The sequence below is a fragment of the Citrus clementina genome, unplaced genomic scaffold, assembly GCF_000493195.1.
Source record: "Citrus clementina cultivar Clemenules unplaced genomic scaffold, Citrus_clementina_v1.0 scaffold_9, whole genome shotgun sequence".
In the NCBI taxonomy this organism is placed as follows: Eukaryota; Viridiplantae; Streptophyta; class Magnoliopsida; order Sapindales; family Rutaceae; genus Citrus; species Citrus x clementina.
In genome coordinates, this window is record NW_006261964.1 from 19,344,517 (window position 1) to 19,360,012 (window position 15,496).

The 15,496-nt window shown below is 33.2% G+C and overlaps 1 protein-coding gene across 1 annotated transcript; it reads left to right on the plus strand.

Moving 5' to 3' along the window:
* The first annotated feature begins 849 nt into the window (after positions 1-849).
* On the plus strand, positions 850-1,596 carry LOC112099553. Its single transcript, XM_024186965.1, has one exon. The coding sequence runs from the start codon at positions 850-852 to the stop codon at positions 1,594-1,596; it is 747 nt and encodes a 248-aa protein (XP_024042733.1).
* Positions 1,597-15,496: the final 13,900 nt, after the last annotated feature.

A 15,496-nucleotide genomic window follows, 5' to 3' on the forward strand; every position in this document is an offset into this window, starting at 1 on the left:
ATTGGTTCTTCATTACCAAACAAAGATCTTCTTGTAGGTTTTAACATCCTACATCCGGCAAAAAATGTCCATATCACCCCCTCTGGTCTTCGTTACAAGTCCATGGTTAAGCCCTTTACCAGTATTCTTAAAATTTCCTTATCCAATCCACCACCTTCATACCAGGCTATTACCGACTAAATCCTCAAATTTTGTTCAGAAAATCATAGCCTTTTTACCTATCCAGAACCTTTATGGAAAAACCTGAATTTCTTCATATCCTTACCTTTTAAGTTAAATGAAGACAGCAACCCAACCAAAGCCACACACACCGGAATGACTCCTCAAGACCTTATCTTGGCCCAACAAGAATGTGCCCAGTTGCTCAAACAATGTCTCATTGAGCCCACAAATTCTCAATGGGCTTGCCAAGCCTTTTATGTTGAAAAAAGGTCTAAAATCCTTTGTGGGAAAAAATGACTAGTCATTGACTATCAACCACTCAACAACTTTCTCCAAGACCAAAAGTTCCCTTTACCCAACAGACACACCCTCTTCATTCACCTAAAAAATGCTCACATCTTTTCAAAATTCGATTTAAAATCTAGATTTTGGCAACTTGGCATTCATCCCTGTGAAAGATACAAAACTGCTTTTTGTATCCCAAATGCCCATTATCAATGGACCATCCTTCCTTTTGGCCTCAAAACTGCCCCTTCTATTTTTCAAAAGGCCATGACCACCCTCTTTCAACCCATTCTGCACCATACCCTTGTTTACATTGATGATTTGCTTCTTTTTTCAGGAACTCATGATGAACATCACAAACTACTCCAATAGTTTTTTCAGATAATTCAAGAATATGGAATCATGATCTCTGACAAGAAAAGAACGATTGCGACAACCTCTGTTGACTTTCTTGGCATGAAAATTCAAGACGGACATTACCAGCCTAGACCCCATATTGCACAAGAGTTACTCCACTTTCCCGAAAGTAACTTTACCAAAAAGCAAGTCCAACAATTCCTTAGAATTGTCAATTACATCTGTGATTTCCTGCCACATGTCACCCACCATACAAGCAAGTTGTCTGCACTTCTCAAAAAGAATCCACCATCTTGGTCAGACACCCACACAAATGCTGTAAAGCCATTAAAGGAGATTCCCCAGAATCCGCCACCTTTAAAGCTTATCACAAACGGTAAAAGGATTCTACAGACAAATGCAAGTGATGAATCATGGGGGGCCATCCTCCTTGAAAACTGCAATGGAAAAGAGCACTTTATTGCCTACGCAAGTGGACAATTTCCTGATGCACAAAAGCATTATCACACAGTCTATAAAGAAATCTTAGCCGTGAAAAATGGTTTCAAGAAATTTGAATTCCATTTGATTGGCTATAGATTCTTGATCCGATTGGATAATTCAGTTTTTCCCAATATCTTGATCTTTAAGCAGAAGGTTGTTCTAGAGAAAACCTTACTTCGGCTTAAAGAATGGTTCTCAAGATATGACTACCATGTCCAGCATATAAAAGGAGATCATAACCTCATCCCAGACCTCCAAAACCAAAACCTCCTCAGTTCTTCTGTATCACCTCTCAGATTTCCTTCCTGATTATTGCCATGGCTAGTTCACTCCTTAAAACAGCCCTCACTCAGAAGTCTTTCCCACTCAACATGACTTTTCAATCACCTCACTAGATCCAAGACTTCGCCAGAAAATTCCTCTTTAGGTTTTTTATGAACATCTACATGATGAGTAAAGAACCTATGTTTTTCCCTAGTTTTCATCCTGATCATCTTTTCCTTACAGGATTAGTAATCACACCTCACAGAGATATTACCGAAGATGAACTTTGGTATACATGGTGCCTTACTGTTCAGTATGCCATGAAAATGGTTTTCCCAGTCTTACCCCTTCTCACTAAGCTCAATGATCCAGAGTTTTCCACCTCTCTCACCTGGACTCTGTTTGAATGGTTTTCGCCATTACCATGGTGGCACCAAAAGCTACAACAGATTACTGACACACATCGTCTTCTAGAACTTCCAAACCAAGAAGGAAAATAGTTCACTACTATTTTTATTATCCACCATCCATACTTTCAGCATCCTCATACCAAAGATTTTTTGACACATAATCAGAGTTATGAATGGATCATTGTTCCTCACATTGCTTGTCTTGAACAAGATTTCCATATCAAAACTTTCTTGAAAATTTTCCTCATGGAACTCAACCACATTCCTCCAGACCAACCAGATATCCTTCACACATTTCTTGGACCAAAACATGAAATGTTCATGATCCCCACATCATCCTTACAATCTCAACCTCCTAACCGAGGAATCATCATAAAAGAAGAAAAACCGGATTACACTGACTTTTTATTCCAGGATTCACAAGATCCTTATGAAGATTTTACCCCGGTACCTTCACCATCACCATATGAATTCCCTGGCTCATCCTCTTCTCCATATCCGCCATTTTCCTCTCAACCTGAACACTTTCCTCAGCCAACTCCTCCATCACCAAAAGGTCAATATTGCCCTTGGTCGTGTGTTACAGGGTGTTCTCATCCAGAAAAACTCTTCAAAAAAGACAAGGACCCTAATCGTGATCCTGACGAGACAGAATCATCATCTAAAGATGCCTTAATCTCTTTTTAAGATATTTGTCGTCTTGTAATAATGAGTGTCTTTAATGAGTGTTTTGGCTTTTGCTTTAGCTTTTGCTTTAACTTTTTAAAGTTGTTTGTCGCTTTGTAATAAGTGTGTATTTTAGCTTTGTTGGCCACTAAGTCTAGCTTTTATAAAGCTATAACAGTTGGATTTGTCATATTCCAGCCTTTGTATCTATCACTCCTTATGTCTATATAAGGAGATCGTTTGAATAAATAAAATAGAAGAGGTTTTAAGAAAAACTTTTCGAATATGTTCTCCTCTACGGATAACTAAAAACTCAATTTTATATTCTTAATTCAAAACTCCTTTAGACCCAGAACTCTTACCCTTGTTCAATATCTATCTTTTGCAAGTATACTCTGCACTTGCCTTAGTAAGGATCATGTGCAACAGAATGCAAATAACCATGCTCTTTCTTTGATCTGAGAAAAAGAGACGGAGTCCTATCTTTTAGACTAAGTGACCAAGAGAGTCTATGTCTAGCGGGATTGTCTAGGTTCTTAGATAAAAAAGAGATACAAAGTGTCTGGTTTACCTGACCACGTCACTCTCGTACACCCCAGTTGGTAATACTTAGTAGCAGAATGAATGGAACGATTATAAGCAAACTCAACATGTGGTAAACAATCTTCCCAAGTTTTGATGTTCTTTTTAATGATAGCTCGCAATAGAGTAGATAAAGTTTTATTCACAACTTATGTTTGACCATCAGTTTGAGGGTGACAAGTAATTGAAAACAACAACTTAATTCCTAACTTACCCCATAAGGTTTTCCGAAAGTAACTTAAAAACTTAGCATCCCTATCAGAAACAATTGTTCTGGGCATACCATGCAACCTCACAATCTCCCTAAAGAATAGGTCAACAATATTAGAAGCATCATCCGTTTTGTGGTATGGAATAAAATGTGCCATCTTTGAAATCTATCTACAACCACAAAAATTGAGTCTTTCTCTTTTTTAGACCTAGGTAAAGCTATCACAAAATCCATCGAAACATCAGTCTAAGGTGCACTAGGTATTGGCAAAGGGGTGTATAAGCCATAAGGTTGCACTTTCGATTTGGCTTGCCTACAAGTGACACATTTATCACAAAGTCTTTCAACATCTCGTTTCATATGTGGCCAATAGAAGTGTTCCTGTAAAACTGCTAGAGTCTTTATAACTCCAAAATGCCCCATTAACCCTCCTCCATGGGATTCTCTCACTAACAAATCTCTCAAAGAATAGTTAAGCGCACATAGTTTATTCTCCCAAAATAAATAGTCATCATGCCTAAAGTATTTACCGACTGCGGTCTTTTCACAAGCTTGGTATTCAACACTAAAATCATGGTCATCAGCATATAATTCCTTAATATATTCAAAACTAAGTAGTTTATCATTAAGTGTTGAGTAATAGACATACCTGCGGGAAAGCGCATCTGCAACAATGTTTTGCTTATCTTGCAACGAATGACATATGAAAATGTCTCAATGAATTCTACCCATCGAGCATGTCTCTTGTTCAGCTTGTGCTGGCCTTTAAGGTGTTTCAAGGATTCATGATCAATGTGAATCACAAACTCTTTAGGCCATAGGTAGTGCTGCCACATTTCTAACGCTTGAACTAACGCATACAACTCCTTATCGTAAGTAGGGTAGTTTAAGGTTGCCCCACTCAACTTTTCACTAAAGTAAGCAATTGGTCGTCCTCCTGCATTAGGATTGAGCCAATACCAATACCGAAGGTATCGCATTCAATTTCAAATGTTTTATTAAAGTTAGGCAAAGACAATAAAGGAGCATTGGTCAGCTTGTGCTTGATTATTTGAAATGCCTTTTCTTGCGCTTCTCCCCACTTGAATCCAACATCTTTTTTTATTACTTTAGTAAGCGGTGTGGCTAATGTGTTAAAGTCTTTCACAAATTGTCGATAGAAACTAGCAAGCCCATGAAAGCTTCTCACATTACTTACACTTGTGGGACTTGGCCATTTTTGAATTGCACGTACCTTTTCCCAACAACCATTATATTGTTGATGGCTTGATAGTCAACACACATCTTCCACACCCCATCCTTCTTAGGAACTAATAAAACGGGAACTGCACATGGACTCATGCTTTCTCTCACGTACCCTTTTTCTATCAATTCATTAACCTGCCTTGGAAGTTTCTTGGTCTCCTCCGAATTACTACAATAGGCTGATCTATTTAGAATAACTGCATTAGGCACAAAATCAATCTGATGCTCAATCCATCGGATTGGAGGTAAACCATGTGGTGCTTCCTCAGGAAAGACATCCTCATACTCCTGCAAAAGAGAAATAATAGAACTAGGCAAAGTAGGGTCAAATTCGTTAGTGTTCAAAAATGCCTCTTTGTACAAAAGTACAATCATCGGCTGATGTGAAAACAACATTTTTTTTATCTGTATTTTTCTTTGGTTTGTCTCTCACATTTTCCTCAGCCTCTTTTTGACTTTCACTCTTTTTTTCTCTCTTTTTCTTTTGCTCACTCTCTCTCTGTAGGCTCACTTGGTCTCTATAAACCTGCTTTGGTGTCAATGGAACAAGAGTGATATTGCATTGATTAAATACAAATGAATATTTGTTGGTGAAGCCATCATGCTTCACACGTCTATCGAATTGCCAAGGCCGCTCAAGTAACAAGTGTCCAGCTTGCATTGGTACTACATCACAAAGCACCTTATCTTCATATTTGCCAATCCGAAAAGTCACTAGTACTTGCTTGTTTACTTTCACCTCACCACTATCATTTAACCATTGTAGTTTGTATGGCCGTGGGTGTTTAAGTGTAGGATGCCCTAACTTCTCTACCAAGATAATACTAGCAACATTAGTACAATTTCCTCCATCAATAATCATACTACATACTTTGTCTTAAACATAGCACCTAGTATGGAAAATATTTTCCCGTTGCACTACTTCGTCTTCTTTCACTTGCACACCCAAAGCTCTCCTCACAAGTTAATTCCCCAAGGGCTATATACTCTTCATCTTCGAGATCCTCTAATGGTGGCATCTCATTTTCTTCGTTTCATCTTCAGTTACAATCTCACCATTGTCCCGCAACACCATAACTCTTTTATTCACACATTCACTTGCGATATGCCCCCTGCCATGACATTTAAAACACTTAGGTAGTGTTTACTTGCTGGAGTAGGAGTGTGGAGTGTGGATTCCTCCCACTCCAGTGTTTACTTACCTTAAAAAAGGGGGGAGTGGGAGTGGGAATCCGTGGGTCCCACTCAATTTTGGAGTGGGGAGTGGGATTCCCACTCCCATGGGGATTCCCACTCCCACCTCTTCCCATTTTATCCTTATAATTAAAATTAAAATAAATAAATAATATTTAATAAAATAAATAATATCATATTTATTAAAAATAATAATTATATCATATTTATTTTATTAAATTTAATAAAATAAAAATAAATAAATATTATATTTAAATTAATAATATTAAACATTAATTTTAATAAATATTAATTATTTATTTAATTAATAATAATAAATATTTTATTCTAAAAAAATATTAATTTTGTACTATATTATCAATAATAATATTTCATTTGTGTTGCTATTATTAATAATTTTTATTCACATAATTTAAATTAAAATTAATAAAAAATTATGATTTACATAATTAAGAATATTAGTAATTATTATTAATTTATAAATATAATAAAATATTTATTTTATTTTCCAAATATATTTTTTATTAATTTTTTAATTACAAATTATAATTCTGTACATAAGGATAAAATTGTAATTTAAAACAATTTACTCCCAATCCAAGACAAAGTAAACAAATAATTGGGATTCTGATTGACAATTCATACTTTCATTTAGTCTAAGTAAACACCCTACTCCCACTCCCACTCCACATTCCTAATCCAAGGATTCCCACTCCTCAGGATTCCCACTCCAATCCAAAAAGTAAACGCAGCATTAATGTCATGATTCCTAATAGTAGGAGTTATGGTGTTACCTGCTGAATTATGCTTGAAGGGCTCGAATCTTCGCTTAAGTGTAGTAGATGCTTGTGACCTTTCGTCTCATTTCACATAGCTCGGCTTCCAAAGAATGGAACTCGAGCTTAGGGTTGCACGGCTGTTACCCCTCCTCTTGAGTTGCTGCTCAATCTTGATGGATTTGTGGACCATCTCCTCAATCTCCACATAATGTTGCAACTCAACCTTATCCGCAATCTTCCAATTAAGACCATTTAAGAATTGTGCCATGATAGCTTCTATATCCTCCTCCACATTTGCTCTAATCATGGCAATCTCCATTTCTTTATAATAATCCTCCACGCTTTAGTTACCCTGTGTAAGACGTTATAATTTTTGGTACAAAACGCCTTCTCATCAATGATTTCATTTCATCCCATGTCTCAACTGGTCATTTCCTATTTCTCTTCCTACTTATAACAAGCTGATCCCCCCAGGTAATAGCATAGTCGAAAAACTCAATCACAGTCAATTTTACCTTTTTTGCCTCTGAATAATTGTGGCAGTCAAATATGAACTCTATTTTCTTCTCTCATTCAAGGTATGCTTCTAGGTCGAATTTTCCTTGAAAAGATGGAATCTTCATCATTATGCCACTTAATTCATCATCTCTATTCCTAGCTCTCATACCTTGTCCATCTCTCCTATAGCTACCCACTTAGTCCTCCCCTTCATCATACACATCCCTATAATAGTCATCCATATCTCTTCTAGTTGGTGCTCTTCCTCTCCTACGTGCTTGGGGAACGGGTTGTGGATGCCCTGCACGTGTGTTCTCCACTTGATCCAAACACTCTTGTATGAGCTCTAATTCAGCCCTCATCATCCTCCTCATTTCTCCCATCAATGCTTGAATTTGTAAATTCTGAGTAGTTGCGGATTGATCCTCGTCATTTGTGTTTCGTTCTATGTTGTGAGACATAGCTAACATCTGCAAAAGAAAGTTAGAAATAATGTGGAAAGGACTGAAAATGACCTCACCTCACTCCTTTATGTGTTTCACTCAAGAAAATGACTGGTTCAATTCCACTCGTGTTTCACTCAAATTAATTGGCTTTTACTCTCTAATACGCTCACTCTCTCTTGCCTTTTTCCACTCTTAGTAATTCTCACTCGGTTCTTATCAAACTAATCAAACCAATATCAAGATTTCAACAGCAATTCACAAATATTACACTGAGACTAAAATTTCAAGAGTAAGAAGGCAATGTGTACGTAAAGTCAAGTTTTGATTTTGGGCAAAATTTTCACCTATGGGGTAAAACCCGTTTTAGACTTCCAAGATACAAATAATGGAAAAAATGAAAGATTTTAAGAGGGGGTTGGGGATTCTCTCTATCTTTTTTTTTTTTTTGGGAAAAGGAATAGGTAAAATTTGTGGATTTAAGGAGAATTAAGTCACAAGGATGCAAAATATATTTTAAAAAAGAAACCCTAAAAATATTGTTCACGCAGAATTGTTCACGCGGCATTGTTCACACAAATACTGTTCATGGGGGTACTATTCACAATTTTTTTTTTTTATACCTACTAGAACAAGGATGAAAAATTCAAACAAGAATGAAAAACAATAAAGATAGATGGATCTGACCTTGGTGCTTAGGCTCTGATACCAAATGATACGAACCCCGTCAAGAACTAACGCGACCCTAATCAATTTAGTTCCCAAGATCGAATCTAAACCAAGAATGGAATGGAACCTCGACCCAATGCTTATTGACAGCACGAACCCTAGTATGTGAAGACGCCACAATCAATTATGGATGGTCTAATTGATAAGTCGAGAATTTGAACGCCATAGAAATCTGATAAGTCCAAAGAGTTTGTAAAGAACAAAAGAGAATTAACTCTCTCACCAATTGCATCAAAAAACTTCTCCCCTGTTTATTGGATTCGAGTACATTATATAGGGTTGGTTACAAGAATTTTTGGAAATAAATCCTAACCAAAAATCAAATCTGAATCTGAATCTTCCCTAATAGGAAAGAATCTAAACCAAATTAGAATCCTAATCTAAGTAAATAAGAAAGAATCTAAACCAAATCAGAATCCTAATCTAAGTAAATAGGAAAGAATCTAAATCAAATCAGGATCCTAATTGGCTTAAATGCCTTACATCAATTAAATGGAAACTAGGTGATTAAAATAGAAATAATTGATTTGTTTCCCTAATAGCTTTCTCAAGAAACGGGAAAGTGTCTGAAAAAGGAAAATAATATATTTATACAACATAAATATTCTTAAAATTTTAGGTGATAATTTTTACCAAAAGTTAAAGAGAGAGGAGTGGGGGTAGAGAGAGAATAAAATAAAAGAATAATTTTTATTTAATAAAAATGATTCTTAAAAATAATAACATAAATTAATAAGTGAGAGTTGATGGGATAATCTGAAAAATCAAATATTATTACTCGGAATATGTAGTCAGAGCGTGTCACTTGAACATGAAATGGGAAGCCATGAGATGAATCTTTTGATTTGACCGTGAATTGTTTAGTTCAAGCACAAATTGCTAGTTTGATGTTCATATCCCATTTTGGATGGTAGCTTATGGGCCTCCAACTGCACCCGACAAGTCCAATAGTTCCTCAATAAGCTAAAGATTCTAGAAGTGAGTAGCTGCATGCTACTTCCTCAATAAAGGCATCCAACTTTGACTAAGAGGTAGGGTTGTTCGGGGATTGAATTTTATGGATTGGACATCAATTTATATTTGATTCATAATTTATGAATTATAAATTTTTAATCCAATTCAATTTACGGATTGGTAAAATTTAATCCAAATCTAATCCATACGTCTGCGGATCGGATGTGCATTTGACCCAATCCATGTCCAATCTACTATTTTGCAGATTGATTTGCGAGTTAAAAATTTTTAATCATGTCCTATCCATGAACTAGCTAAATAAAAAATTAATATAAAAAAATTTTACTACCGATCAAATTCAAAATTAAATCAGATTTAAATAAATTAATTGTTTAAATAAATCTATAAAATACATTTAAAATTTCAAAATATAACACACCAAAAAAAAAATCTCATTTGTTTATATCAATACATGAAAATTAACTGCTTGGGAAGCTTTTTTATTTAATTATTTTTATTTATATTATTATCGGATAAGACATAATATGGTGTTAATGTAACTATATTTTAACTTATTTATTTATTAGTAAGTATAATGTCATATTTACAAGTTTAATTTTTTTATTAAATAAATATTTTTATTTTTTTGCGGATTCGCGGATTTTTGCAAATTCACAAAAGTAAATTCATATCTAATTCATCGACCATGGATTTTCAAATTTTTAATCCAATCTAATCCATCAATTCATGGATCGAATTTTCACAGATCGGATTTCTACAGATTAGACGGATTGAGCGAATCGGATTGGATTTTGAACACCCTTACTAGGAGGAGAGATGGAGCAAGGGTTAAAGAGTTACTTTCGTACCTAGATCCTACTAGATATTGATGACATCAACTGAAAACGTGAAAACTCATTGTCATCAACAAAATAGATGAGACAACTAAAATCTTAAGCAGTTCACTTTGATTACTATTCTTTTAATTTTTTATATTCTCTTGCAGGACATAGAATTACATTAATATTATGTGTATGATGAAATAAATTATTTCTTTTTTATTGGTAAAAATAAGTTGTCAAATGAAAAAATAATTAAATATTTAATAAATTGTGTGGTTAAGAGTGTTGTGGGTCTAAAAATAAAATATATTTTTTAATAAATTTTATTATTGAAATATTATTTCATAATATAGTGATTACAAGAGTCATAAATTTAAAATATCTTTTGTTTTATTACAACAGCTTGCCTAGAGTTAAACCGTATAAAACTCTATTCCAATTTTATTTATTTTTGTATACCTTGTCTTTATTTTTTGTTTAACTTACTTTGCTAAATAAAGCTTTTGCTTATTTATAAAGGACACTTATTTTGTATCTATTATTTGTATAAACATGGTATGCTTACTTTTAAATAAACATATAAATACGATCTCGAAAATGTAGCCTAAAAGTAATATATGAATAAATAAAATTGTTACATAAGATAATTCATAAAAGACACTTATTAATCTATTATTTGTATGAACATGGTATGCTTACTTTTAAATAAACATGTAAATACGATCTTGAAAAGGTAGCCTACAAGTAATATATGAATAAATAAAATTGTTACATAAGATAATTCATAAAATATTATAAGATCGCCATTTGTTAAGGATACAACAATAACAATAAAGTCCAATATATTCAAAACATTTAAATGACTAAAAATAAGTCAGTTGTCCTTTAATTTTATCTTTCACTCCAAAACCATGAATACTAGAAGGAGAAAGCCAAAGAGAATTCAATCGACATGCGAGCCAATTAATTTATGCATAAAGCTAAAAAGACGGCGATGTTCATTTTGGAGGGAAATTGAAACAAGGATTCAAGTTATCCCGACAAAAATGAATGGTATCCATGATCACGTCTATGTGCATTAATAGCAAACATGGCTACATTCATTACAATGTAACCGTCGGTTATAAAGGGTAGATTCAAATCTACAAAATCGGACAAACAACGAATGTAAATGAATGCGCGTGTGACTAAATTATAGAGTGCTGCTAGGTAGCGAGAGGAATGAGAGAATGACGAGAGAAACGGCATTCTCTCCTGTCGTTTCGCTTCTCGTTCCTCTCGCTAAAGAATGAATAAAAAATAATAAAGAAAGACTGCTTTTATCACTTCGTGCAGAGGAGGAAAATTTTGGCATTTTATCTCTAGCCCTCACTCTTCCTCTCTCCCTCACCAGCTTCTCTCCCTCACGCTTCCAGAAGCTCCGTCACGGATTCCGACGTGCCTCACGCTTCCAGATCCCTCACGGCTTCCTTCCGGCGTGCCTCACAATTCCAGAAGCTCCCTCACAGCTTCCGGCGTGCCTCACGCTTCCAGATCCCTCACGGCTAAAGTTCTCGGCTAAAGTTCTTGATTGCCTTTGCTTCGTACAAAAAGGGAAGGCTTTGCACTAGTAATTTTTTTTTTCTCGGCTAAAGTTCTTTAACGAAGGGGAAGGCTTTGCACTAGTAGTTTTTTTTCTCGGCTTTGCACTAGCAAAGACATTCTCTCGATCATTTCTCACCTTATGTAACCGGCCCCTCTCTCTCCCTATTCCTCTAAAGTTATTCGTATTTCCTAAATTCCATTTTTCTCTTTTCTTCCCCATTTTTTTTTCTATGTATGTATCTCTGAATATGCTGAATTACTGGATATTATGAATTACTTGACCACTTTCGATCTCCGGATGGACCTATTTTTTTGAGGATTTGTGGTGAATATACTTGCGATGGCATACCAAATGATTATCTTGGTGTAAGTTTTAATTGTATCCTTAACTAATATAATTTTAAAAAAAAAAGAACATTCATGGTTATTGTTGAGTGGCTAGAATAATTTGAGGAATATTTGGACACATGTATCATTGGGCAGGTTCTGGCAAAGAAGTTTGTAGCAGCTGTGGTTTCACTTGAACATCGTTACTATGGGAAGAGCTCACCATTTAAATCATTATCGACAGAAAATTTGAAATATCTTTCATCTAAGCAGGCACTTTTTGACTTGGCCATACGTTTTATTTTTTTTCTGCATACGTTCTTCTTGGATATAATTTCAAATTTGCAGTCAAGCAGCCCTCTGTTTTGATTGAACATTTTTCTTTCGAGTTTGTTCCGTCCATGCATTCAGTTCATAGTATATAGAGTATACACACACATAAAAATTATTTCTCGTTAATGGTAGCTTGCAATTATGTATGTGGAACAGGATGTAGAGTCTTGATCATCTTTCTTTTGGCTACTAATTCTTATTTCATGGCAAGACTTCATTTGTTCGCAAGTGGCGTTGTTAAATGGAGTCTCTTTAGTTTTATATTCTTTATCTCCTCTCGTTTGTGGATAATTTGTATAATTGTAATATTTACCAAAATCTTAATTCCAACAAACAAAAACAACACAATAACCGAACATTTGAAATGATTTTTTAATTTGACACTTTTTCTAACTTAAATCTCAATTCTGACAGTTCAAAGATAAATCTAACTGAAGAGTCAACCTACCATGCAGCGCTGTATCTGATACAGCGCATGCATGCAACCGGTACAACCGGTTTTTAACCGGGTAATATAATGAAATTACATTTTTTATTTGTTTTTAATGTGAAAAAATTATGAAAAATTATGAAAAAAAAGATAAAATTGTAATTAAATGAGGAAAAACATTGTAATAATTTTAAATTTAAAAATAGTACAAAAAATATAAAAAAATATATAAATATACCACAAAATAGTTATATTCTTACTTATTTTGTCATATTTCAATATTTATAATGTACATTTCAAGTTTACTTTTCAATTCCTATTTTTCGTGGCGCTTTATCTAAATTTTGGTACGTTGTTCCAACTCATTTTCTCACTAGTTTTTGGTTCTATATATCCACTCTTTTCATTAACTTCCAACTTTTTAAATGAATATTTCAAGTTTATTTTAATATCTCTATAATGTGTTAAACTTTATCTAGTTATTAGTGAATTGTTCCGATTTATTTTTCTACCACTTTTTGGTTCTATATTCCTATTAATTTTAATGAATTCCAGCATTTTGGATAAATATATCAAGTTTAGTTTTTAGATCTTTACTTCTCATTTGAATTTATTAAATTCTTGGTAAATTATTTCAATTTTTGGGTTAACTTCTTCAACTCTTGTTCCCACCATTTTTTAGTTCTATATTCCTAATATTTTTATTGAATTCTAAAATTTTGTTTAAATATTTCAAGTTCAATTTCTAGATCCCTACTTTCCGTTGCAATTTATCAAATTTTTGGTAAGTTGTTTCAATTCATTTTTCCATTAGTTATTAGTTCTATATTTCCAGTTCTTTCATTAAATTTCTATTTTTTAGGTTAATATTTCAAGTTTATTTTTTAATCTCTATATTCTGTTTGACTTTATCTAGTTATTACTAAGTTGTTCCAATTTATTTTTCCACTACTTTTTGGTTCAATATTCCTGCTCTTTTTATTAAATTCCAATATTTTAGGTAAATGTATCAAATTTACTTTTTGGATCCCCACTTCACATTTAAATTTATCAAATTATTGTTAAGTTATTTTAACTTTTAGGTTAATTTCTTCCACTTTTATTTCCACCACTTTTTGGTTCTATATTTCCACTCTTTTCATTGAATTCTAACATTTTGTTTGGATATTTCAGGTTCATTTTTTAGATCTTGATTGGTTGTTAAACTTTATCAGATTCTTGTTAAGTTCTTCAAACTTTTAGGTCATGCTCTTCAACTCTTGTTTCCACCATTTTTTGGTTCTATATTTCTACTATTTTTACGTAATTTCAATATTTTTTCCAAATGTTTCAAGTTTATTTCTTGATCCCTACTTGTTGTTGGATTTATCATATTCTTAGTAACTCATTCCAAGTTTTAGGTTAACCTTTTCAACTCTTTTTTCCACTGCTTTTTGATTTTATATTCCTACTCTTTTCATTGAATTCCAATATTTGCCATAGATGTTTCAAGTTCATTTTTTAAATCCCTATTTATTGTTGAAGTTTATCAAGTTATTGGTAAGTACTTACAACTTTTGGGTTAAACTGTTTACTTGTTATTCCCACAACTTTTTGGTACTATATTTCTATTCTTTTCATTGAATTCCAACATTTTAGGTAAATATACCCAGTTCAGTTTTTAGATCCCTACTTTCTGTTAAAATTTATCAAATTCTTTGTAAGTTGTTCCAACCTTCGAGTTAACCTCTTCAACTTTTATTCCCATCGAATTTTGGTTCAATATTTCTACTTTTTTTATTGAATTCCAACATCTGGGTGAATATTTCAAGTTTATTTTTAAGATATCTATTTTTCATTGGAATTTATCAAACTCTTGTTAAGTCATTCCAACTTCTTGGTTATGCTTTTGCACTCCCTTTCCACCATTTATTGGTTCTATAATCATACTCTTTTTATTAAATTCCAACATTGGGTAAATATATCAAGTTATGTTTTCAAACCCTTGCTTTCCATTAAAATTTATCAAATTCTTTGTCAATTGTTCCAACTTTTGGGTCAACGTTTTCAACTTAATTTCTCACCAAATTTTGGTCCTATATTCATACTTTTTTTTTATTGAATTCCAATATTTGAGTACATGTTTCAAGTTATTTTTTAGTTCTCTACTTTTCATTATAATTTATTAAATTCTTGTCAAGTTGTTTCAATTTATGTGTTAAGCACTTCCACTCATTTTCCTACCATATATTGGTTCTATATTCTTACTTTTTTAATTGAATTTCAATATTTTATGTAGATGTTTCAAGTTTATTTTTCATATCATTTACTGTTGGAATTTATCATATTATTGGTAGATACTTACAATTTTTTGGTTAAGTTCTTCAACTATTATCATCACATTTTGGCTATATATTCCTACTGTTTTTTACTAAATTCTAATATTTTGGGTTAATATTTCAAGTTCATTTTTAAGATCCCTATTTGTCATTGGAATTCATCAAATTCTTTGTAAGTTGTTCCGACTATTGTGTTAACCTCTTCAACTTTTTGTTCCACGATACTATATTTCTACTATTTTGATTGAATTCCAACATTTAGGTGAATGTTTTAAGTTCATTTTTCGGATCTCGACTTTTCATTGGAATTTATCAAATTCTTATCAAGTTATTCCAACTTTTAAGTTTTGCTCTTCCACTCATTTTTCTATCATTTCTTGTTCTATATTCTCACTATTTG